General features: G+C 46.4%; 1 protein-coding gene across 4 annotated transcripts in view; it reads right to left on the reverse strand.

Annotated features, from left to right (window-relative positions):
• Nucleotides 1–429: 429 nt before the first annotated feature.
• Nucleotides 430–25,317, reverse strand: part of LIPC (lipase C, hepatic type) — a 163,373-nt gene continuing 138,485 nt past the window's right edge. For 3 of the 4 annotated variants that reach the window (XM_017896395.1, XM_017896400.1, XM_017896397.1), the window contains exons 6-10: nt 23,487–23,720; nt 20,895–21,137; nt 8,265–8,382; nt 5,509–5,727; nt 430–588 (exon numbers count right to left, since the gene is read on the reverse strand). In XM_017896395.1, the coding sequence (XP_017751884.1) occupies nt 477–588; nt 5,509–5,727; nt 8,265–8,382; nt 20,895–21,137; nt 23,487–23,720 (926 nt within the window). In that variant the 3' untranslated portion in view covers nt 430–476. Of the gene's footprint in view, nt 589–2,779; nt 4,087–5,508; nt 5,728–8,264; nt 8,383–20,894; nt 21,138–23,486; nt 23,721–25,317 lie in introns of those variants that run through there. The other variant, XM_017896403.1, reaches the window with a different exon arrangement.

A 25,317-nucleotide genomic window follows, 5' to 3' on the forward strand; every position in this document is an offset into this window, starting at 1 on the left:
TTTATGAACTGTATTGTCTTAAAGGGTATGCATTTTGGTATACACAACTAGTGGTGATTAATTAGAATTTTGCTTTATTGAAGCACTAGTTACCTAATAAAAAGTATCTTTCTAGCATGGTTCAAAAACTGGTCAGAATAAACTAGCAAGGACATGTGGGAAACTTGACTTAATTATAAAAGACATTGTAAATTAGAACAACAGATCTAAACCAGCTCTTTCATTTGTACTTATTTGCATATATTAACATTTAACCATAGATAAAATTGGGAACTTTTTGGTTGTACTAATACTGGAAAATAGTTATATCATTTTGAAAAGCTCAGTTTACGAGAGTGAAACATACCCCCCTTAAATGTAAACTTTATTCAAGCTTTATGTGAGATTCTTTATGTAATTTTGGCTTCTAAATAAGGCAACCATTCCAGATAAGGAGTAAGATTCATTTATTGTTTCCACGGGGTCTTCAATAAATCTCATCTGATCTTTCGCTTTGATGTTTTAGACTTTATTTCACATTTCACGAAGATTTTTTCCTGGGTTGGGCGAAGTTGTAGATCATCTGTGTTTTCTGAGCAAAATGTCGTTCTGAATAGAAAACAGAAAGCAAACACAGCATTATGTTTTAGGTGGAGCTTATTGAAGTGTTTCATCCTTTAGCAAATTCCACTCAATTTGTGTAAGGCGTGTGATGTCTTTTTAAAAATGAGATTCTTATGTTCGCAAATATTTTGTAACTTCAGAGAAAACAAAACCCAAGTCAGTGAAAGCAATCAGAGTAAGACTTCCTGGGGTTCTACACTGGGGTGATTTCGGTTCTGTAAGAAGGAAAGTCCTGGGGCAGCCCTCCTTTGTTCTCCTGTATGACAGCTCACCTAAGATTTGAGGGTGACTATTGCTTCCTTGACCATATTTGCCTTGACTTCAGGGCAAACATTTCTAGTTCCTCAACCCTTCCTCCTAAGGCAGGCTTACCTCCCCAGCCTTCCCCCTGTGGGCAAGCTCCAGCTTGTCAATGCTGTTCTTAAAGGTCCATGGCATGAGGTCACTGTCATCAGTTTCTGCCTGGCTCAGCCCTGTAAGCCCTGCCCCTTCCTGTTATTGGAGCTGACATTGTCCACTAAAGAGAACACCACCATGTGTTTTGGAAACAACAACTAGACTGCTTCGGCCATTGGCCTGGCCCGAGACAATCATTTTGTGTTACTAATTCCAATTGCATCTGTTAAATATATATCTATAGGGCATATCTGTAGAAAAATTCTAGTTTATTATTTCTTTCTTCTTTGAATTGCATCTAAGGTCAAGCCTTTACTAAACTGGACTCTTAAAATTTAAAAATACTATGAGTAGTTTGTGAATGCATTCTCAAAAATTCAAATGGTAAAGGAATAAATGAAGCCAAATAGTAAAGAACCTTTTCGCCATCGGCCTTCACTAACATCACTCCCCTCTCTACATTTATGGTTTGGTTTATGCATTTCCAGACTTGTTCCTATGCATTTACACATATATTGAGTGGTATCATATTGTATATGTTTTCCTGCAGTTTTTCCTTGGTACCAGAAAATGGCACTCAGAAACCTGCTCATATCAGTATGTAGAAGTCTATTTCACTATTTATCATCTGCTGCATGACATTCCATTTTAAGGATGTACCACAGTGCATTTTCCTACTGTTAGACATTAAGATTTTCTCAAGAATTTACTGTTTGCTTATTATGTATACTATTTATTTAATAGTACTGCAACAAACATTCTGTACATATGTATTCATATATAGCCTTTGTGCATATTTTGATTATGTGCACAGATAATCCAGAAAGACCATAAGATACCTAGAAATAAAATTCTGGCTCAAAGTAGTATGCATATTTAAAATTGTGATAATGTACACTTCGTGAGACCAAGGACTCTGTCTGTTCACTTTTTTTTTTTTTTTTTTGAGACAGAGTCTTGCTCTGTCACCAGGCTGGAGTGCAGTGGCAAGATCTCAGCTCACCGCAATCTCCGCCTCCCGGGTTCAAGCGATTCCTCTGCCTCAGCCTCCCAAGCAGCTGGGATTATAGGCATGCGCCACCATGCCCTGCTAATTTTTTGTATTTTAGTAGATGGGGTTTCACCATGTTGGCCAAGATGGTCTCGATCTCCTGACCTCGTGATCCATCTGCCTTGGGCTCCCAAAGTGCTGGGATTACAAGCGTGAGCCACCGTGCCCGGCCTGTCTGTTCACTATTATACATCTGGTGTCCACAACAGCGTCTGGCATAAGGTAGGTACTCACTAAACATTAGTTGTTGAATGAAATTCCCCTACAAAATGCCTGTAATTTACACTCTCACTAATAGTGTATGAGAATGCCCGTTTCTCTACATCTTTACTAACGCTGGATGTTGTCTATTTTTGAATTCCTGCCAAACGAATGAGTAACCAGTGATAACTTCATTGATTTTTATTTTGCATTTATATGAGTACTGTGGAAATTGAATGTCTTCTCATTAGTTTTAGCCAGTTATTATACTTGGTCTTGCTGTGGGGCCAATAGTTTCTTCTTCCTCTTCACCATCTCCACAACCCTACTCATCCCTGGCTTTGTGCCTTTGGGGCAAGAAAACCACCTTCCACTGAATTTCTTCCACGGAGGCACAGAGCAAGTTACCTAACCTACTTCTTTTCCCCCTTGCACTTAGCAGCGATATTAAGAGTGTAGAGTCTAATCTTTCCATCCCGATTCTGGGATTTGGGTCTGCAAAAGGCACTAAAAAATTGGTAGTTGTTATTAGTGTCATGAAATGTATATTATGATTCTCATTTATCACTAAACAACTGAGTCTTGAAGAGTGAAGTTATTGTTTGAGGCTACACAGATTGTGAGCAGTGAAGTTAAAATGGGAGTTTAGGACTGGCTGACACTGGAGTCCATCTGATCCTGCCAGCCATATTGCTTTGCCGGCTGCCTGTCTCCCTGGGAACACCTCTTGGCCTCCTCAAAGCGTGCTGCAGCACAGCCCCAAGTGTACCAGTCTGAACTTTCTTCTTACACTTCCTGGGTTGTGTAATGCTGGACTCTCGCTATTCAAAGTGTGGTCCATGGACCCGCAGCAACAGCATTGCCTGGTCGCTTGTTAGAAATGCAGAACATCAGGCTCACCCCAGACTCACTAAAGCAGAACCTGCATTTTAACAGGATTCCCAGATGCTTTGTATGCTCGTGAAAGTTTGAGAAGCCCTGGGATGGACCACACCGTTAGTAAAATTAATTCATCTTATTTTCCCGGTTAGGTCCTGCAGTTTATTTCTACCAAGAGCCACAACTCAGATTTTTTGTGTGTGTGTGTTCTCCAATAGTACCTGGTACTGTGTATACACAGAGGAGGCACTCAGTATTTACAACCTAAAAAAAATTATTGCTCCCATGACCCCCATGCCCCGACGCTTTTTTAGCAGTAACTCCTATAGCCCTAAGGATGGGTTTGATGCATATATATGTTCATGTCCAGCACTGCAACTCTGCTAGATTAGACTGAGAAAATTCAGATTAATGGAACCAAAACTAATGGAAGAAAGAACTGTTGGAAACAGCACACCCTCAACAAATGGGTAATAAATTGAACAAATCCCAGTCAAATCTGGACTGGGACAATTTTGAGCAATGTCCTCAAGCTGTGTAACTTCTGTGAACCTCAGGTTCCTAAACTGCACAGCCAATGCTACCCATTTCAGGGTCACAGCAAAGATCACATGAGATCAATGCCATGGAGCACCTGGTGCAATGCCCACCATGTGTGGGAGCTCTGGAAGCGCCAGGCCCCTCCCTCTCCTCATTTCTTCTTCCGTACCACATGGGTGTGCCCCAGTGGACAGGGTAGTGTTGTGCTTTAGACAACCTTTCAGGTCAAGCCACATGGGATTGTCAGGGTGAGCAGCCACCAAAACTGAGGAATTACTCTCCAGCTAAGAGCACATAGGCAGGGTCAGAGCTCAGAAGCAGCACTGCTCCAATGGGCCAAAGAGTCATGTGAGAAGAGCTCAGTGCAGAAGAGGAACGAGCAGTTTAATCTTCCCAGATTGATCATGTTGGGAGATCTGTTGGCAGACGGCAGAGTATGCTCTTAGTAACTGCCAGGATTTTGCACCCTAGGGAGATAAAATCTCAGAGTGTGGTTGTGTAAGGGACTCGGGGGCAGACATCTGCCACAGGCCTACTCCTGGCAGTGAAACCCAGGAGGTGAGGGAAGAGGGTAGTTCAGAGGTTAGAAGCCTGCTGTTTTCCGCCTCTATGAAGACAAGCCAAAGAAAAACATGGCCTTCGCGACAAGGAAGGTGGGAGAGGAGAGACCGTGTCCTGAATAGAGAAGGGCGGAGAGAGGAGAGGGCCCAGGGACACCTGGAATTCCGCCATGGAGAACCACAGATGACAGAAAAGCACAGTCGCTATGGCAAGGTGTGCTGGTGGGCAGCCCTTTGCTCTGCTGCGAGGACTTCAGGGGCACTGGAGTGTCCTTCCTTTTCTTTTCTTTTTTTTTTTTTTTTTGAGATGGAGTCTCTCTCTGTGCAGTGCCGCAATCTCGGCTCACTGCAACCGCCACCTCCTGGGTTCAACCAATTCCCCTGCCTCAGTCCCCTGAGTAGCTGGGACTACCAGCGTGTGCCACCACGCCCAGCTAATTTTTGTATTTTTGTAGAGACATGTTTCACCATGTTGACCAGGCTGGTCTTGAATTCCTGACCTCAGGCGATCCACCCACCTAGGCCCCCCAAAGTGCTGGGATTACAGGTGTGAGCCACCACGCCCAGCCCTGTCCTTCCTTTTCTTTGCTCCCCAACCCAACTCCTTCATATCCCTGGAGACTTTGGGGCCACGGGAGATGTTAAATCAAACACAGCAGCATTTCTTAAGGGTGACCCATTGTTTCACATTGGAATTTCTTAGGGCTGTTATTCAACATAACAGCCTAGACCCCTTCCCAAGCCCACCATGAATCTGCAGGTAGGTCAAGGAATTCTGCAAGTGTGTTTGACTTCCCAGTGATTCTTTGGCACCTGACATTTGAAAGATACCACCACAAAGAGGGAGACACATTGAGATTTTTGAGATTGTGATCTGTTGAAAGCGTGTCTTTGGGCAAACAACAAAAAAGAGATGTTGCCTCTAGCACAGCACCTTGGAGCGGCAGCACTGACATCACCCGGTGATTCACCTGCACTGAAGCTTGAGAAGCCTTGGGCCAGTGTGGCGGTTCTCGGGTTCCAGGGGCAGGCAGCGTTAGCCACGGGCAGTGGGGAGACGCTGGTGTGGGATTCAAAGACCTGGGTGCGAATCCTTGTCCTGGCACCTACGGCTGTGTAAAGTTGGGATAGTCACTTCACCTTTCTGAGCTTCTATACTCCATCACTAGGGCCTAATAATATTCACTGCACCTGATGAACGTGAGTATTAAATTGTGAAACTGCCTGGCACAAGTGGGTGCTTAATAGACGTTAGTAGGAGATTGAATCAGCAGTCACCTTTGCTGGGTTTCTCCTGCTTTGACTCTGATCGTCTTCAGAACGAGGCCTGGGTGGCGGGGCCCTGTGCTCCATGGGATGATGGTCTGGACCGTGTTCCAGACATTGGCCCACACTGCACTGCTTTCCCACTTGAACTTGATCATGATCAGCTCACCGATATCCACATCCAGCGTGATAAGAAAGGAATATGTTTTATTACGAGCAATTCCTTTGCCCCTTGAACACACAAAGAAAATCAGACACAATCAGTTTAGTTGTAACAGCAAAGTGACAGTCACACCCATTCAGGATGTGTTATGTTTCCCTGAATGACTTGGGATTTTTGCTGCATTTCCCAAACTAGCGTTCAACAGACTATTGATAGAGCTAGCAGTAGGTGTGCCAGGATAAAAAAGAGATTTCCAGATAATAAAATTGGGAAAACTATACTATTTTCTGTGTTAACACATCAAAAGGGCTCTGAGAAGTCCCGCTATAACAAACCTAGTTAACTTTCTCTGGCTTAGCTTCTAGGAAGAAGCTTCCTTGGAGACAGAGGGGCTTTGGCAATGGCGTCCAGACGGTTCAGCTTTCTGTAGGTTTAACATAGTATGCCTACACCATGCACTCTCTCCCACGTAATGCTCCTCCCCCCATATAAATAGAAACCTCTATTAAAACAGTGAGGCATAACAGTAGTAGAAAAACTACACATAAAAAGGATGCACCCATTTAGAGCAAGATTTAAATGCAGACTCTGAGGTATCGTTATCAGCTTTAGTCACTAATCTCCAAGACATTAACATATCCCAACGTTGACAGAACAGCGAGATGCCCTTTCTGCTCTTGAGAACTATCCCCTGGGAGAGATTTTTGGCTGTGCAGAGGCAGCGCTGGATTTAGGGCGAGGCAGATGGATGGAGGGGTCCCTTGTGTGGTTTGGCATAGCTCTTCCTGAGTATGCTCTTAAGAATTGTTTGGGAATCCCCTTGCCCTGCCAGGTTGTGAGCATCCAGAGGCTGGGGTCCTCTGTATCCTTAGGTAGGTGTTGGACAGAGCACCAACAAATGCTTGCTGAATGACTGAATCAGTGTGACGATCAGAGGTCCAAAGCTGGGGGCAATTTTCGGGACGCTCAGGACCATCCCTGGAGTGGGTAAGAGGCTAGTGTCACTTCCCAGGGAGAATCCACACTGAGGGCGGAGAGGCCAGAGAGGCTGGGGAGCCTCAGAGCGAGCAGGTGGGTAACAGGGTGAAGGACAGATGGGGAGGCTGGCAGAGCAGGCTGATTGAAATTGGAAATCTGTGCCAAGTCAAAAGATACCACTTTAATTTCTGGGTTATGAACTCACTGGAAAGGCTCTTGGGACCTTCTTGGGAACACCTGCTCTGCCCCTCACCACTCGCCTCTGCACCGCAGGCCCTGGTGGGGCCATCTCTGGTTTCCCTGTCTGTTCAGCCCACAGTGCATAACACTGAGCAGGTGGTGGGACCTGGAGAGGCTGAGGAGGGACTTGAGGGTCTGGGCTTGGGTGAATGTCCTGTCTGACCAGGATGGCTATGTGGGATGGGCTGTGTTTACTAAAGGGGTTGTTTCTGAAGCACCAAATATTTATTTATGTTCGCAAAAAGAAACAAACACTAAGAGTCGATTTGTGGACCAAGAGTTTTCTGCTTAGGTAAGAGCTAGCTCAGGTAGTATCTGGCACCTACCACAGTGCCCTGTACGGTGATTGGTGCTCAAATGCTCAAGCCCGTGTAAACTAAAAATAAAATTCTAAGCCCCCCAACCATCTGAATGGACCCCTCCTCTCAGCCAAGGGCATTCCAAAGTTAATCTGAAAAACAAGTTCAAGGCCATGGTGGGAAGGGGAGGTGGGGCATGCCTCATTGTACTCTCCTCCCTTTGGAATCCAGGCACAACTGACCAGCATTAACATTAAAACCCAGATTTTAAGACTGATGAAGCAGACTTTTTGTAGCAATAAGACACCAAATTCCAGCCAGAGTCTAGTATAGCATCACATGACAGACAGCAGGCCCTGAAAGAAATTAAACGATTTTACCCTAAAATATATTTCTTTGACGTATTTTGAAAGGGCCCTGAACAACTGTGTCTTGGGGGGAAAATCCACATTCTGTAGAGAATTCCCTTCCCTTTCCAGGTCTTTTCACGGATCCAGGAGAGAATTAACTAAGTCTGGCCCCTTTTTAAGTCTGATAAGAAACATTTACAATCAATTCTCTCTGAAGCCTGCTACCTGGAGGCTTCATCTGCATAATAAGAACCTTGGTCTCCACAACCCCTTATCTTAATCCAGACACTCCCTTCTATTGATTATAGATCTTTAGATAAACTCATTCAACCAATGCCAATCAGAAAACCTTTGGATGCACCCGTGACCTGGAAGTTCCCCTGTACCCCCAACCCCAAACCACTATGAGTTGTCCTGCCTTTCTGGACCAAACCAGTGTACATCTTACAAGTACTGATTGATGTCTTACATCTTCCTGTAATGTATAAAACCAAGCTGTAGCCTGACCACCTTGGATACAGGTCACCAGGACCTCCTGAGGCTGTGTCATGGGCGTGTCTTTAACCTTGGCAAAATAAACTTCTAAACTGATTGAGACGCGTCTCAGATACTTTTTGGTTTACATCTGGAATAAAGTAGTTGTAGCTGGCCTGACTCTTGGAAATTACAGAGTCCATTTATACTCTTGCAAGAAAAATAAGCGTGTCACCACGCTAGGGGGCTACACCTCCTACTCACAGAGTGATGGGAATTTTCTGCATTTTCTCTTTTGTTCCGAGTAGTGACACGGTAAAAGTTGTTTGTATTGGCGTCTCAGTTTGGTTGATGAACTGGATCTTGAACTGGTAATGATAAACTAGAGAGAGGGAGAGAGAAAGAGAGAGAGAATTTAAGCAGGACTTTTCAATTTAAAAATCTCTTATTTCTTAAAATTTAAACATGTAGAGGGAAAAGTTTGGATAGATAGATATCAAAATGTTAACAACATTTTTTTTTTTGCTCCTGAATGGTGGTTTATCTTCTTGTTTTCCTTCTCTGTACTTCCTAAATGTCTACACAGGACTTATATTGTGTTTGTAATGTAATAATGATAAATATTCACCAAAAAAAGTGGCAGAATAGGAGTATAGGATATCTGGCATTCTCATTGATTTCTAGATGCAAGTTCTGTTGTAATATTTCATGTGTTTGGCGAGGGTCTCCTTCTGTAAATCAAAGAATATATGCCTTTTAGGCATTTGACAAGGCAAGAGGGAACACATTGCCATTTTACATTATTGCTGCTGTCTGATGGGGTGTGTTTCAGGGTGGGGCAGAGCTCCAGCTAGGAAATATATGCCCTAGTGACCAAATATTTATATTCTGGGGCAGTTCCTGGAAACAAGCTCTGTGAGGTTCAGTGAGTGTATTTCCTAATAGAAATAACATAACTCTAGTTCTAGAACTTGGGCCTAGAAGCTTTCTGTTTTATCAAATGTCCACAATCAGAATGTCCTCCTACTGACGGATTGGTTGGGAGAGGATAATTTATTTTATTCTTCTTTACCGAATACAGTCTACATTTAGTTACTGAAAGCAAATGGCTTACTATTAGACAGGCGTTGTTAAATACATTGCATCATTAAATGTTAAATACATTTTTGCATTGTTGAATACATTGCAACATCTCATTTCCTTATCACAACCCTATGATGTAGGCATTGTTATTATCACCCCTGTTTTATAAATAAGAAAACTGGAGCTCAGGTAGATGAAAGTGACTTGCTCAAGATCAAATAGCAGCATCTGTGCTCTTAGCCTCCCTCACCCTAGATAGTGTTGGCTTAGCTTGCATGGTGGCACAGCTATGGAGCTGTTTTGAAAATTATCCTACCTCATTCCAAAATGGCTGATTACTGCTTGGACTTCTTTCTCTTGTCTCCATATTCTCCCCAGTGGATTCCCCAGGGTTGGATACAGGGTCCAGCTTCCAGACCAGGATTGGCTTTTGTTTTGTTCTGGGTTTTTTTTTTTTTTTTTGGAGACAGGGTCTCTTTCTGTCACTCAGGCTGGGGTGCAGTGCCACCTCGGCTCACTGCAGCCTTGACCTCCTGGGCTCTCTTGTCTCCATATTCTCTAAGTATCTACAGTGTTCTAGCTCCAAGATTGCAAACAGGCTTAATATGGAATGTTAATTCCATTTGATTGATATTAACTGCCTAGAGCCCTGTGTTGAGATGGATTCTGAGGCCATGTTCAGGCTTGTGGCAAGATGAGTGTCTGGCTTGGGCAAAAGATAAGGGATTTATGGAATGCTTGCTGTGTATTTTTCTTTCCTGTTTAGACAGTGGTTAATCCATGAATCCTAACAGTGCCTTGCACACAGTAGGTGCTTAATAAACTTTTGTGGGATGAATGAACTGATGGTTTGCTTGGGGGGTGACGTATCACAATGCACATTAACATCTAACAAGATGGAAATCACCCGTGAGGATTCAAGACCTGAGTTTCAAGCTTTGTGGTAGGAGAATTTTAAAAAATTAGATCAGGGTAACTAGCCACTTGACCATCCATTCTTTGTACCCAGCATGTGGAAATTCATCTCTTCATCGATCAATCTACTAACTCTTAAGTGGTACCATTTCTGCTGGAGGTTGGTAGCTATACAGCAAGCCCAGCAGAGGGTATTGCCAATGCTGTATTGCTAACACATCAGCTCCAGTGTCCTGGTATGCCGGTATTGCTGAGTTTCTAGATTACGCAGTCCTATCCTTGGCGTAAACTAATCTTCCCATTTGGATTTTGTGTTTAATTTGCTCAGGTGAGTGGGGATATCTCTTGGGTTTACCAAAGGGGTTATCTCTGAAGCACCAAATGTTTATTTAGGTTCACAACAAGAGGCAAATACTAAGAGTTGATTCATTGGCCAAGAGTTTTCTGCTTTAGGTAAGAGCTAGCTCAGGTAGTATCTGATACCTACTACAGTACCCTATACACCAGTGGTCCCTAGCCTTTTGGGCACCAGGGATGGGTTTCATGGAAGACAGTTTTTCCATGGACTGGTGTGGGGGCAGGGAGGATGGCTTTGGGATGAAACTGTTCCACCTCAGATCATCAGGCATTAGATTCTCATAAGGAGTGCACAACCTAGATCCCTAGCATGTGAAGTTTACAATAGGGTTTGTGCTCCTGTGAGAATCTTATGCTGCCACTGCTCTGACAGGAGGCAGAGCTCAGGTGGTAATGCTTGATCACCCACCGCTCACCTCTGGCTGTGAGGCCCAGATCCTGATGGCTCACAGTCCGTGGCTCGGGGGTTGAGGACCCCTACTGTAATACAATAGATGCTCAAATCCTGCTATAATACAATAGATGCTCAAATCCTGTTGTAATACAATAGATGCTCAAATCCCAAGCCTGGAATGAAGTAATTTGATGCCCTCAAGATGGCAAAAGAGGCTGTGGGTGAGAAGTAAGAAAAGAGCTGGCTAGGCACGGTGCCTCACACCTGTAATCCCAGCACTTTGGGAGGCTGAGGTAGGTAGATCATGAGGTCAAGAGATTGGGACCATCTTGGCCAACATGGTGAAACCTCGTCTCTACTAAAAATACACAAATTAGCCGTGGTGGCAGGTGCCTGTAGTCCCAGCTAGTCGTTAGGCTGCGGTAGGAGAATTGCTTGAACCTGGGAGGCGGAGGTTGCAATGAGCCAAGATTGCACCACTGCACTCCAACCTGGATGACAGAGCGAGACTCTGTTTCAAAAAAAAAAAAAGAAAAGAAAAGAGCTACAGGCGCAAGTCCTGAAAAAGGTCCCTAAACTCTTGGGTGGCACCACTGGAGAGAGGGACTTAGCCCGTCACCCCAGAAGCCTCTGGAGACGTCTTACACTATTTGGGGGTTGTCAAGGACACTCTGTAACAAGTGAACAGTCTTATAAAATCAAACTGAGACAAAAAGGACAGTTCTTTCCAAAGACAGTTTCCAAAGAAAGAACTTTCCAAAGTGGGGGAGGGGGTAAGATGTGGGAGGACTGGCGTTGGGTTAACCTCCTTATAAGTAGTCAGGACATCTTCCAGAGAACTCAAGGAACACTCACAGTAACCGATCTTCAATTCAGTTTCATATGATATGTATTAATTGGAAGTCAACTGTGTGTTCAGCCCAGTGTTAAATGCAAGTAAAAGCGTATAATGGCAGTATGCATGGTAATAACATTGGCTAATATCTATTTTGGCTTTTGTCAGGTGCTTTGCATCTGTCATCTCACTTAACCCTCAAACAAATGAAACTATTATTATCTCATTTTAGAGAAGAGGAGACTGAAGCGCAGAGAAGTTAAGTGACTTTTCTGGGATTACACAGCTGGTAAGTCGTGAAGCGCAGAGAAGTTAAGTGACTTTTCTGGGATCACACAGCTGGTAAGTCGTATATGGCTGGGGCATCAGCTCTCACAACCTGACTCCAGAACTTAAGCTTCTACATGTTTATACCCAGGACCACTAGCTTTATATACTCTAAGGAAAAACCTGAATTGTGGAAAGAGATTTAAGTTAAAAAATGTCATAACATTTGTTTAAAAATAAACTGAAAACACCTGAAATATTCAGTAATAGAGGGATGGCTATGAACTAATAACAGCAATTATGATAACTACCACTTAGCTCTTCACCATGTCCCAGACATTGAGCTAATAGTTTCACATAATTATCTCATTTCTCTTTACAACAACTTTATAAGATGCCTACTTTGTCTTCCCTCCCACATCATTTTACAAAGGAAGAAGCTGAGGCTCAGAAAAAGTTAAGGAGCTTGTCGTTGTCACGTGGCTAATAACTGATGAAGCTGCAATTAGAAGTTAGTCTGCTGATTCTCAGTTCATCGTCCCAAACGTGATTTACTCTTATGAAGCCATTAAAACTATTTTGGAGTGATTTCAATGCTTATGAAAGAAGTGAAGAAGAAAACAAAACAAAAAAACACAGGCTGTGAAACTGTCTAGTGTGAGACCAACTCTGCAAAACGGAATGTGTAGAAGTAGGGAATTCACAACAAATATTAACGGTGCTTATCTCTGGAGAGGGCAGAGTGGTCATTTTTATTCTCTTCTTTATGTTCTTCTGCAAGTTTCATGTTTTTTTTGCAGTAAACATGTATTCTAATTGGAATCCTATTGGAAAAAGAAAGAGCTTTTACAAGTATTGAAAAAGAAGAAAAAGAGAACTAGAAGCTGCAGCCCTTTGTGGCCTCTGCCTTGTCTCATGGGCATCTGTGTCCATGTCTTATCTCCCCAAAGGCAGTCTCAGAACCACACTATTGCTTGTATCTCCACAAGGGCACAGCACACACCAGGCGTCCAAGGAGTACTTAACAGGTCTCTGAGTGAAGAACGCCATGGATATATAACTGCATTAAAGACACCAAGAATGAGAAAATAGCTTCCGGTTTTTGAGATCCTACTATGCGTCAAGCTACACACTAAGTGTTTTACATACATCATTTTTGTCCTCATAACAAGCTAAATAATGATGCCCTGCTGGGTAGTGTCCATCTGCTCCCTCTACCCCTGCTGTCCTCATCCACTTTGCCCTCCACTGCTCAGCTCTGAGCCTCAGGATGAGATCCCTTAGGCTGCATCTGCCAGGCTCCCTCATCGATTGGTTTCTGGTTGGTGTGACCACTGGAGGCAGAGGCACTGGCAGGAGATCAGGGCAGAGAAGAGAGGCAGGGGCATTTTCCCTCTGCTCCCCCATGCTCTGGAGCTTGACTGCGCAGTCACTGCCCTCCCACGATTAGCAGCAGCCCCTCCTCCATGGCTCCGGTTCTCCCACGGCTAGTCCCTTCCCTGGCTCCATCCATCCTGCTGTTAGAGGCAGGGAGCAGCCTCAGTCCTTGTTGGTTTCCTTAACACTGTCCACCCCTCTGTAAGGAGTCCCACTTGCTTTCTTCAACTGATCTAGGCCAGTGGAGTCCTGTTTTCTGCTGAGACCTAGACTGACACAGTGTTAATTATCCTGGTGAATATAAATAAGGAAGTGGAGGGTTGGAGACCTATAGTTATCCAGATAGTTCAGTGGAGCCGGATTAAAAGCCAGGTGCATCTAATTCCAAAAGACCCTTTCTATACTACCTGCTGTTTTGGTTCTGCAAGCTGAGTCTGTCCCTTGAAAGCAAATGGCCAACAGCCTCTGAAGAAAAGTTGTGGTTGAACACCTGCTTCCAATGAAGCTACCAAGACCAAGTGCCTGCCAGCTCTGAGCCCTTGACATCCATCCTGGGCTATTGCTGCCACAGAGGATGCTCTCTTGTCCCCTAAACGTCTGACCCCCGAGCCGGGGAAAATGTTTCATGTCCTTGTCTTGGCGATATACTTTTTCTTCCCTTTTCCTTAAATTGTGAGTAGGAGGAGATTGATTTCTGCATTTAAGATGCTATGATTCCACGATTTTGGGAGGAGATGCTTGTGTAAAACTTAGGAGTCAGCTTTAGAGGATCCAAAGTCCCCTTTAGCTTGCACATCCTATGAATGAGAATTGCCTATCTCCGCAACATGTGTCCCTAGAGTAGCACCTCTTCAGGAGGGTGGAACCTGCCAAGGTGTGTGGGCTGTGAGGAGCCAAGCCAGCATGTTTTCTGAGGCTCACGAGGGAATGGGCTGTGGACAGAACCTGCACTGATGGCTGAGGCACCCTTGAGTTTGCAGGAGCACTCCTGAGAAACTCCATGTCTGCACAGGGAATCTTGTGTGACTGCACATTTTTAGAGAAATCTTTAAATGAAATTAACTTTAAATATAAATGAGTCTTTCATGCTGAGAACTAGTTCCTCCTCCTCCTGCTCCTCCTCCTTCTCCTTCTTCCTCTTCCTCTTTTGTAGAGATGAGGTCTCCCTATGTTGCTCGGGCTGGTCTCAAAATCCTAGGCTGACACTATCCTCCTGTCTTGGCCTCCCAAAGTGTTGGGATTACAGGTGTGAGCCACCACACCCGGTCCTAATCATTTACTCTTATTTGGATTTTTGTGTTTTTCTTTAGAAAAGAAAAGAAAAGAAAAGACAATTTGCCTGTCATTCTACCCTGCCACCCCCAACACAATGATGCTATTACAAAGATTAAGGAAAAAAGTTGAGTGATTTTGCTCACTTTACCTTATGACATGTTTAATATGGACATTAAAAAATGATTTGGGGAAAATGCTTTTGATCCTGTGACTGCAAAGAGACCAGTACAACATACTCCCAAGTTCTGGCAGGAGAAATTATTTCAGGTCTTAAAGATGAAAGGCATGAAATAGTCCATTGACCTCGAATGTGACCAGAGAAACTCCATCTAGAGCAGAAATCTGAGGCCTCTGGAGAGTCTCCTCACTAGGAAAAATCCTGGATTGTAACCCTGTGTGGACCCTGCTGGTGCCATTTAAAAAAGAAAACTTATATTTCTTCTTTTTTTTATTATTATATTTTTTTTGAGACGAGTCTTGCTGTGTCGCCCAGGCTGCGAGTGCAGTGGGCCATGTGTCGGCTCACTGCAAGCTCTATATACACAACCTCCCGGTTCCCGCCTGTTCTTCCCGCCACGAGCCTCCAAGTAGCTGGATACAGGCGCCCGCCACTGCCGCCTGCTAGTTTTTTGTATTTTTTAGTAGAGACGGGTGTTCAACCGTGTTAGCCAGGAGAGTCATTGAATTTCCTAGACCTCGTGATCCACCCGGCCTAGCCTCTCAAAAGTGCTGGGATTACAGGCTTGAGCCACCGCGCCCGGCCGAAAAACTTATATTTCTTTTCACAAGATCGGGTTACTGAATTTATGAAAAGAGAATATATTTCTCTCTATTTTTTGCCTCCCAGAAACAATGATTCTGAATCATTAGATGTGGGCTCTGGGAGATATTATGACTCTCTCTGCAAACATCAAAGAGGGCTAACCCCCCACCCCCACCCCGCCGCAGTGTATGGATTTCTCTCATGGAGATGGTAGGAATGAGACTTCTTGTGTTTTCTCCAAGCTCAGAAGGCTTGTTCCTAGACCCGAAATGCCTCTAACTCAGAGGGAAGCTGAAGGTCACAGGACTGAGGGACCCAGGATGGTGTTGTCCAGGGTGTTGCTGCACAAAGAAGGCAGCCAGTGCCAGCAAGGCTGAATGAAAGTGAATTAAGTCAGAGCAGGTGCAAGTGAAGAAGAAAAAGGGAAAGTGATTTTGTAAACCTTTGTTTATAATACCTGTATGTGTATGTATTTTCGTGGCCACATTTGGGTTTTAACTGTACAGTCCCATTTAAGTGATGCCCTGATGTCATGAGACTGGATGCTTGCCCCTTTCTTTTTTAAATTAAATTGAATTTTTTTGAAACAGGATCTCACTCTGTCACCCAGGCTACAGTGCAGTGGCACCATCATGGCTCACTGCAGCCCTGACCTTCTGGGCTTAAGCAGTCCTCCTGCAGCCTCCCAAGTAGCTGGGACTACAGACATGCGCCACTCTATCTAGCTAATTTTTAATTCTTTTGTAGAGATGGGGTCTTGTTTTGTTGCCCAAGCTCGTCTTGAACGCCTGGGCTCAAGTGATCCTCCCACCTTGGCCTCCCACAGTGTTGGGACTTCAGGCATGAGCCACCATGCCTGGCCAACACCTGCCCCTTCTGTGGGGGGTCTGTTGCTGTCTGTGAGTGGTGGAGATCGGGGAGTGTCTGTGTGTGGCCAGGAATGTTGTGCTGACTGGCGTCCTGTTGCCAGCTCTTTGTGCTGTGGGTGGAATAAGGGTCCTCAAAGGATAGACAGAGCCCAGGGGGTTTGAGTCCTCTCTGTCGCCTGCTACCTTGTGATCTTGAGACCACATAGCCTCTCGGGGGCTCGATTTCCTCATCTGTGAATGCGGATTAAAAACTCTCTTGTAGTGTCGCTGTAAGAGTGTGATAAAATGGCGATGAAAAAATGCCTGTATTCCAGGAGGTGTTAATCGGGTGTTACCTACTTCCTTCCTTCACACTGAACTGACTGGGGCAGGTTTTCAGACCCACCTGCAGGTCCCAGGCTAGTGGTTCATCCCCATGTCTGTTCTCACCTCTTCCTTGGTGCCCACATAGGTTTTGTCATTATGTCAAGGTCATAAAAGTGGTTGGCAGCAAGGCCAAGATTCTTGACACTCCTTATCCCAACCCCAAGCCTGTGCTGTCTACGACACCTGCCCCTCCCCCACCCCGCTTCTTCTGGAATTCTCCCTGATGTCAGTGGAAACCTTCCAAAGAAGAAGCTGAGAAAAGCCAAAAACAGACTGCCCGAGTCACAGTTTGGCTCGTCATCTTGCCGACCAGCAGGAAAGGGTGCTCTCATGGCTGCTGTGAGCAACAGAAGCAAGTGTCCCTCACCCCCCACCCAGGGAGTCTGGAGTGCAGGGGGAAAGGGCAGCATGGGGAGGACAGGAGAAGAGGGGAGGAGATACAGAAGAGGGAGTGTGGAAGGAGGGCAGAGACGAGGAGGCGGGACACACAGCTGGAATGCCGCAGGAGGGAGAGGCACTCAGTGGAGGGGCCTTGGTCCTATGCCCGAGGCCAAGGGCAGTGAAAGGCGCAAAGGCTGGGATTCAGTGTGGTGCTTTCTGCTCACAAATTGTGTGACTTTGCCCTGACCGTGTCTGTGTGTGTCTGTGTGTGTGTGTGTGTGTCTCGGGGTTGCTGTGAGGCTCCAGTGGGAAATGAACTAATGTGTACAACACATCCAGCCCAGTGCCCAGGCAGAGTGCCCCCCGAGGGCCCCTTCCCTCCCCTCCACCCGGTGACCTCATCTGACTGCTCTGAGGATGAAATGAGAGGAGGCGCGGGCAAAACAGCGTTTACTCCGTACAGATCCGTTTCCCTCTCCCTCCCTTAAAAACAGGATTCCAAACTGGTAAAGGTTCCTTGTGAGAGAGTGAGAATGGAAGTGGGCGATAAATTGCCTCGTTTCACTCAGCGACTGTTTCCCAATTCTCTCTGGCTACTGCTGTACTCTCGCAGTGTTTACCCGAGTTCTGGCGTACGGTTGTAGAAAATAGATCCTTTGATGGTTTTGTCGAAATATCTTGGGAGCCAGAGGAATTCAGGCCAAGTTAGTCATCCTTTGTGAAACTACAATCAGGAGGCGATGTTTATCTTGCCCAACCAGACCCTGCACTAAAATATATAGTACAATTAGATGTTTTTGAAAAATAGGCCTTGTGGTTTCTCTGTAGGCCTGGGTTGGGCAAGTCCGCTCTCTTAAGAGTGTAATATGCACTCATCAAAATGCTGGAGGTGGCTGGTGAAATAGGCTTTGGGGGCCCGGGTCGGTTATGATCATGGTTGTGATGGGCGGGGAGTGGTGTAGCTGTGGTGGCCTAGATTAAAATCATCATCCTAGCACCACCAACAGACCTCTCCACAGCGATGGAAATGTTTTATTTCTGTGCTCTCTGATGCAGCAGCCACGTCTTCGAGCACTTGAAAGGTGGCTTGTGTGACTGACAAACTAAATTTTTGGTTCCATTTAATTTAAAGTAACTTAGATTTGGATTTAAATAGCCACATATGGTTTGTGGCTACCATATTGGACAACACAGCATTATACAGATAGCAGTATCCCATGAGCAGCTGCTTCAAACAGGCGAATCTCGCATGGGTGCACTTTCCAGCCATGCCCAGGGCGGCTTGATGTGACCACAGAGACGTTACTCTCCACTAGCAAGTGAAACTGGGTTGAGCGGGTGAGGAGTTTGCTCACTGGAGGGGCTGAAGCAGAACTGGGGAGCATTTGTAGGGGAGCAGAAAAGGAGAGGGTGTGGGCTGGGTGCGGTGACTCACACCTGTAATTCCAGCACTTTGGGAGGCCCAGGCAGGTGGATCACCTGAGGTCAGGAGTTAGAGACCAGCCTGGCCAACACGGTGAAACCCCATCTCTACTAAAAATACAAAAATTAGCTGGGCATGGTGGTGCACGCCAGTAATCCCAGCTACTTAGGAGGCTGAGGCAGGAGAATCACTTGAACCCTGGAGGTGGAGGTTGCAGTGAGCCAAAATCACGCCACTGCCCTCCAGCCTGGGCAACAGAGTGAGACTCGGTCTCAAAATAAAAAGTAAGAAAGAAAAGGAGAGGGTGTGGCGCAAGCCACAGCTCATCACCGGAACCTCCATCCGGGCTGGGGCTTTTGGTTCCTGATCAGTTTCAGGCAGTCCTACCTTTAGCCTCCTCCTCACTGGATGTTCCCAGGAGCAAGATAAGTAGTCGGTAATAAAGAGACACAAATGTGGTCTCCAAGAGGCTCATCTCAGGTTAGTCTCCACCAAGCACCCTGAAGGTAGGACTGTGTTTGAAGAATGCACAGATGGATGAGTACATTGGTGTTGGTGGCTGGTGGGTGAGGTAATCATGCCCTAATGCAATTCTTTGGTCTTCCTTAATAAGAAAGGGATCCTTGTGAGTTCACACCAGCAGGGGATGGTGTCGGGCACTGGGGCCGTTGGCGAATGGGAGACGCTCGGCCTGGCTCATGCCTACTGCTCTTGTTTCCCCTTCTTCCTTCTTTTGAGGCTTCCCTTCCCCATCTCCTAGCCCCCAGTAGATGTCCTAGGGCTGGGCCAAGTCTCTCATTTCAAATGAAGTGCCCAGTTTGGCCCTGAAAAATGAAAAATGACCTCTTTTCTTCCCAGCTGATTTCAAGGAGAAAGCAATCTCCCCACCCTTCTCTTCCATACCCCTTCTTACCCCCACACGCAGACCAGCGGCAGGTTACAGAGCAGGTAAAAATCACTTCGCTCACTGTTTGGAGGCCCCAGGTCTAAATGCCAGGTCTGCCAAGAGCTTTTTGTCTCTGGACAAATGATTTTCCCCATCTAGGCCTTGGTTTCCCCATCTGAAAAACGGCAGGGTTGAACCGCTCCTCATGATGCGAACATTCCATGATTAAAATAGATCCAATGAAATGTGATTATCTAAGAGGCTTAATCACTCCAGGAGGCATTGCCATTTAAAAGAGGAGCTGGTTAACCCAAATGAGTCTCTAATTGTCAGCCTGCAGCGGAGGAGCTCCCCGAAGCAGGAGGACTTACAAATTCCCTCACCTGCATGCTGCCATCTCCTCCAGCCCTAAGGGACCGCCAGCGGAGGGACCCTTTGGCCCAAAAGATCCTGCCCTCACACAAACTACTCTTCAGATGCTATGAGCACCCACAAGAAATTTCTGTCATTCCTAGACCTGCTTGGCTCACAGGAGGGAAACCTGGGTGGAGAGGAGAAGTTCAGATACACAGAGAAATCTTGTGCCTCAAAACTAAGTTGCCTGGGAGTTTGAACTCACTGCTGAGAGTCAGGCGGCCCTGTTCCAGGTCTCCTTACAGCCACACAGCTGTGGACGCCCCACGCGAGTTTTGCTTTCCTCCTCTTTAGAATGGGATAATAACCCACTTTGCCATCCTCGCCTGGCTGTTGTGAGAACCACAAGGAGTCGGTGGCTGCATCTAATGTTTTGTGTAAAATGCTCTCTGAAAGCAAAGTGGTGGCGACAGCACGTTCACTTTCTCCAGATACAAATATCTGCATGGTAATAGTCAAACAGCACATCAGATTGCCTCTCCCAGCGCTGGAGAGGCTGTGCGATGAAACAGTAAGATGCTAAATCACTCCCGAGCTGTTTGAAGGATTAGGCAGAAATGTTAATGGCAACAGATGTTGGCTTGTTCCCTCCAGGAGGATTTAGGTTTCAGTGGAGTAGTTCTCTGCTGGCCTCAGCCTAAGACGTGGCCACAACGCTTTCTACGATCTTCCATTCAACCCAGAGAGGTGCCGGGCCCACTTTCTGCCCGGAGGTTAAAAATCTGGCTGGGAAACACTGGAAGCTGAATCTTGTCTTGGGAGTGCCTCAGGGTGAATATCATATCTTATCAGATCAACTGATTCAAATCTTAGAAGGAATGAAATGCAGTCTAGAATCCAGTTTTTTTCACGGGGGCCCTGAACAGAGATGAAAGAACTGGGTTGTAGGGTGTGTTTGGAGACGCCTCAAGTCCCTGTACAGTGAGATCTGGGTGGCCCAGGTAAACTGCGTGTGGCCGTGCAGATCTAACATTCTAGGGGAGCATGAAAATGGATAGAGAGGCCAACCCAAGGATCGTTTCAGAAATTATCAAGGTTTCTCCTCTTAGCCTTTGGCAGCAAGGTGGCCACACTCTTGGGACAGGAGAAAGGCTGTGTCAGCATCACTGTCTGGAGCCTGCACAGTTTCAGAAACACTGCAACAGCAGAGCTGAAGCACCTCCAGGAAAAGAACCAAGGGAACTTCATTGGCCCAAGGGAACCAAGGGAACCAAGGTCCCAAGGGAATGAGCCCTGTGGGCAGGGAACTGCATCCTGCCCTTCTGAAGGCTCCCCGGCTCCACACTCACCTTTGAAGGGGGACTGGGCTCGCGTCACGAGGAAGAGCCTCTTGCTCTTGCTCCGCGGCTCCTGGCGGACGTGGTAGCCCAGCGTGTTGCAGCGGCCCTTCTTGCAGCTCAGGCACAGGCCCTGGCTGAAGCTGTCCATGTCGCTGCACAGGTAGGCCACGCTCTGCGTGCTGGCATGCAGCAAGGAGTCGATGAAAAGGTGCACTGATCGCTCGTGGGAGCATTTTATGGTCTGGGTGATGGCTGGAACACAGGGCAAGAAGGATGTTATCACCTTAACCCAAAGCAGCCTCAACTCAGAGGCTCACCTTTTTTCTCAGCCCACAGGAGGTTAGAAGTAGCACACAGAACAGGCAGGGGTGGGCTTGTCAGGACAGACCCCCTGACAACAGCGGGATGTGACAACTGACCGAAGCTAAGGAAAGTAGACCCTTTGAGTCATGTAGTGTCAGGCAAAATCCCAGGCATTGCTGGGGTCCTGAGAGCACTCCTCTATGACAGTGTGTTACAGTAGGTGTTTTAATAGGCACCCAAGTCACTAAGGAAAGATCAAATTCATTAAGAGAGCAGGTTAGTGTAATTTATTATAGAAATATTTCTATCTTAAATGAGATAATTGAAAATGCCCAAGTGCTGATGCCTGGAGGGTGGGTTTTCTGGAACGGACTTGCGTGGGACACCTTTTCTCTTAATATAACTAGATACACGAGACAATCTCGTGGCACTCTGATGGTCTGGAGAATGCTGAGGCCTCTCGACAATGTCTACCTTGTGTCCCAAGGCAGCCATTGCATCCCTTAGGTAACAGGCCTGTGAAACCAGCACAACAATTGGATTTGGAAGGACACTTCCCAGTAACCAGGTCTGGACAGGCCTCACCCCCAAAACAAGCTTATGAGGTTGACCTACCAAGAATTTGACCCTTGTTTTTTTTTTTTTTTGACTCTCCAAACTTTAATCTAATCTGTAGTAAATAATTCTCAAGGGATGTTGAGGAACCACCACAAGATATGTGAAACATTTGCTGTAAAGAGACAGCACAGGTGACTTTGCCAAAACCTAGTTCCCCAGGTGTCTGGAGGTTAAATGCCAAGATTAGTTATCGCAGTCCGTGGACGCTAGCAGCTGCATTCCTGGGGCACCTACTAGGAGACTGTGTATGCTGCATGCCCTCTGCTCCTCTACTGCCTGCATCTTCACTGCAGCTCCTTGAGGCAGCTGTTATCAAGGAGAAAACTGAGCTTCCAAGACATCCACTAACTCACCCAAGCTCATCTACCCAGGAGGTGGTGAGGGTGAAACCGTAGTTATCCAGTGAGCCCCTGTGCAGTTGTGGCTGGGAGAACTACCCCAGGAACCCTTTCAAACACAGAGGTAAAGACAACTGAGGAAAAACACCCCAAGCTTGGGCAAGCTGAATACCTACATTTGGTTCCATCACTTTGAAGTTTAGCATGAAAGAGCAATGGTAATGATTGGTCAGGAATGTGTTTACCAGGCAAATAAAGCCCATACCCCATTCTGGTGGTCTGCACCAAGCTTTGTGGGGATGAAGTTTGGGATGAGGGCTGGATGGTCAGCTGGGAACTGCTGGTGGCTGGAGGGGAGGTGATGGGGTGGGGGAGGTGGGAGGGATATAAGCAGTGATAAGGGCAAGTTCCCGGAAGGCTCTCTCAGGCCTGTGCGGTGGAAGGCTGGGAGTCCAGCCAAAATGAGATGATGTGGAATGTGAAGGTCATTCTGATATTGGAGAGGTGAGGATGGTGTCATCACAAGAGAGTGTGTTCTCAGCTGAGTGTCGGATGATCAGGGTGAGGTGGCTTGCGGGGGTGGAGGGCTCTAGTTGGCTTGGAGTGATTGGCATGTTTTAATCAGGATGATATTTTATAATAGCAGGAAATTTGGAATGCCCGTGGAATGTGCTGCTTCTGCTGACATTTTTGTTCTTTAATCCTGTGCATATTGTCAATGTGCATGTTAATATTTCAGTTTTAGGACTTGAGAGAGAAGTGGGATCACAACCCAGATAACAGCACATTCTGTGTCTGCCCTGAGGTAAAGGGCGTAACAAGGACGTATTTGAAGCTGAATTTCCCATTGGGAGAATCTGAGTAATTTCCCCAATTAAACTGATGGGGTGGGATGAAGAGTGAGACCTTCATCAAGAAGCCACAGCCTATTAAGTGGATCCTCATGTGGTTCAGAATAGAGGCAGTCCCTGGAATGAGGAAACGTCCAGGGAAGGAAGAATAACCACAGGCATCTGGACTCAACTCTCAGAAGACCTGGTACCCCGGGAGAGGCTTTGCCTGGGCACATAGGGCCGGGGTGAGAAGTGGAGGTTCTTGTTGGTGCCCTCTGCTCATCCTCAGGACGTGGCCTTGGCCTGTTGCCAGGAGTGGCCTGCTGGGGGATGGGCACCCTTGCCCACTCCCATATTCCTTCTCTCTGGGTGAGCTTGGTGGCCATACACCCTGGGCCCTATCCTTGCTGAACTCTTTCCTGAGTCCCACATGTTGGTAGATTCTGTTGAATTCCAGAGGCCCCATTGAAATGTAGGCCGGTGCTCCCGGCCCATGACTTCATTCTCACCATTGAGGCCGTGCTTGGCAATATGTCTGTAGAGCTCTAGGAAGTGGCAGCCAGGCTGGAAGGAGCCCCCGTTGGGATAGAAGTCATAGTGCCCTATGGGCTGTTTGATGCCCACGCTCAGGCCCATGTGCTCCCGGGTAAAGGTGTGAATGGCATCCACAAAATTGGCGTCATCTGGAGAAAGACGATTGCTGGGGGAGCTTCCCTCAAACAAAGGGCCCGCGGCATCCAACCCTAATTGGAAAGCAGGGGTAAGGGTTAGGTGGGAGCAAGGAGAGAAGAGAAATGTGCTCTTTAGCTTTTGGATATTATTATACATTAATGAACTAGCAGGAAGAAGAAACACCTCGGGCATAATCCTTCTCTGGAAAACCTTGCCATAACCTTTTCTCAGTAAAAGCACAGTAATTCATGGTGCTAACAATGACACACAGGCTGGGCATTAGCTAGAGGGGGAAAGAGGTTTGCAGAAACTATCCAGTGGTAGACACAAGGTTGTGATGCCTGAGGCCAGGAGGCCTGGACAACATGGTGAAACCCCATCTCTTAAAAAAAAGAATACAAAAATTAGCTGGGTGTGGTGGCATGTGCCTGTCATTTCAGCTACCCAGAAGGCTGTGGCAGGAGGATTGCTCGAGCTCAGGAGTTTGAGGCTGCAGTGAACCGTGGTTACACCACTGTGTCCCAGTCTTGGCAACAGAGGGAGATCCTATCTCAAAAAGAAAACAAAAGGAATAAGGTTATGAGGGAATGCTTGATTTACTTAAGCAAATCAATTTTGAGTACCTCTCAAGCTACTTTCAAGACCATCTGTTTGCATACAAAAAAAGCCAATATGCTCACTATGAGTAGTTCCAACCTACCTATCAAAGAATGAAATTTATTTGCCTGTATGTTGTCAATAATTTCCCTAAACAAGCTGATTTTTCTCCTACAGTGTCATTTCATTAGAACATCCAGAACAGCCATGGGACACCACTGTATGGGGTGAAAATGTTGTATGCAAGTAGGGTAGCTCAAAGCTCTGGGCCTCAAATGACAGATGTCTATGCATGAAGTAAGGTGGCAGCTCCCGGCTGACTGTGGCTGGGGAGTATTTGTGCACTCAAAGTTTTTGCCTGTCTTTCTTGCTCTTCCTTCTCCGGAGGACCCTCTGGTGTCCCACCCTAGCCTTGGCTTCCTTCCCTACTCGGGGGCAAAGGAATTGAGAGCAGGCTATGAGATCACCCGTTCTCCAGCTCCACCCACAGTGACAAATGAAAAATGTCCTTGGCCGGGTGCAGTGGCTCATGCCTGGTAATCCCAGCACGAGGCTGAGTCTGGCAGATCACCTGAGGTCAGGAGTCGGAGACCAACCTGGCCAACATAGCAAAACCCCATTTCTACTAAAAATACAAAAATTAGCTGGGTGTGGGGGTGGGCATCTGTAGTCCCAGCTACTTGGGAAACTGAGGTAGGAGAATCACTTGAACCTGGGAGGTGGAGGCTGCAGTGAGTCAAGATCATGCCACTGCACTGTAGCCTGGGCAACAGAATCAGACAGAACCAGACTCTGTCTTAAAAAAAAAAAAAAAAAAAAAAAAAACGGAGGAAAAGAAAAATGTCCTGATATGATTTCTATTCCTTTCTTCATCAGGCTGATGACAAGATGGCAAGAGGGTGTTGAGCCTTCCTGCTGTCTCTGAGGTGGGTGGGACTTGCTGATATGCGTAGCACCAGTCGGATGGAGAGGGTTCTGGGCCTTGGGCCTGAGGCTGCCTCGCTGGGTGTGGACTCTGCCCTCTGGCCCTGCTTCTTCGGTGGGAGGGCTGCTCCTCCCCTGGCTCCTGTG

This window comes from Rhinopithecus bieti, unplaced genomic scaffold (genome assembly GCF_001698545.2).
Source record: "Rhinopithecus bieti isolate Rb0 unplaced genomic scaffold, ASM169854v2 scaffold_947, whole genome shotgun sequence".
Classification (NCBI taxonomy): domain Eukaryota; kingdom Metazoa; phylum Chordata; class Mammalia; order Primates; family Cercopithecidae; genus Rhinopithecus; species Rhinopithecus bieti.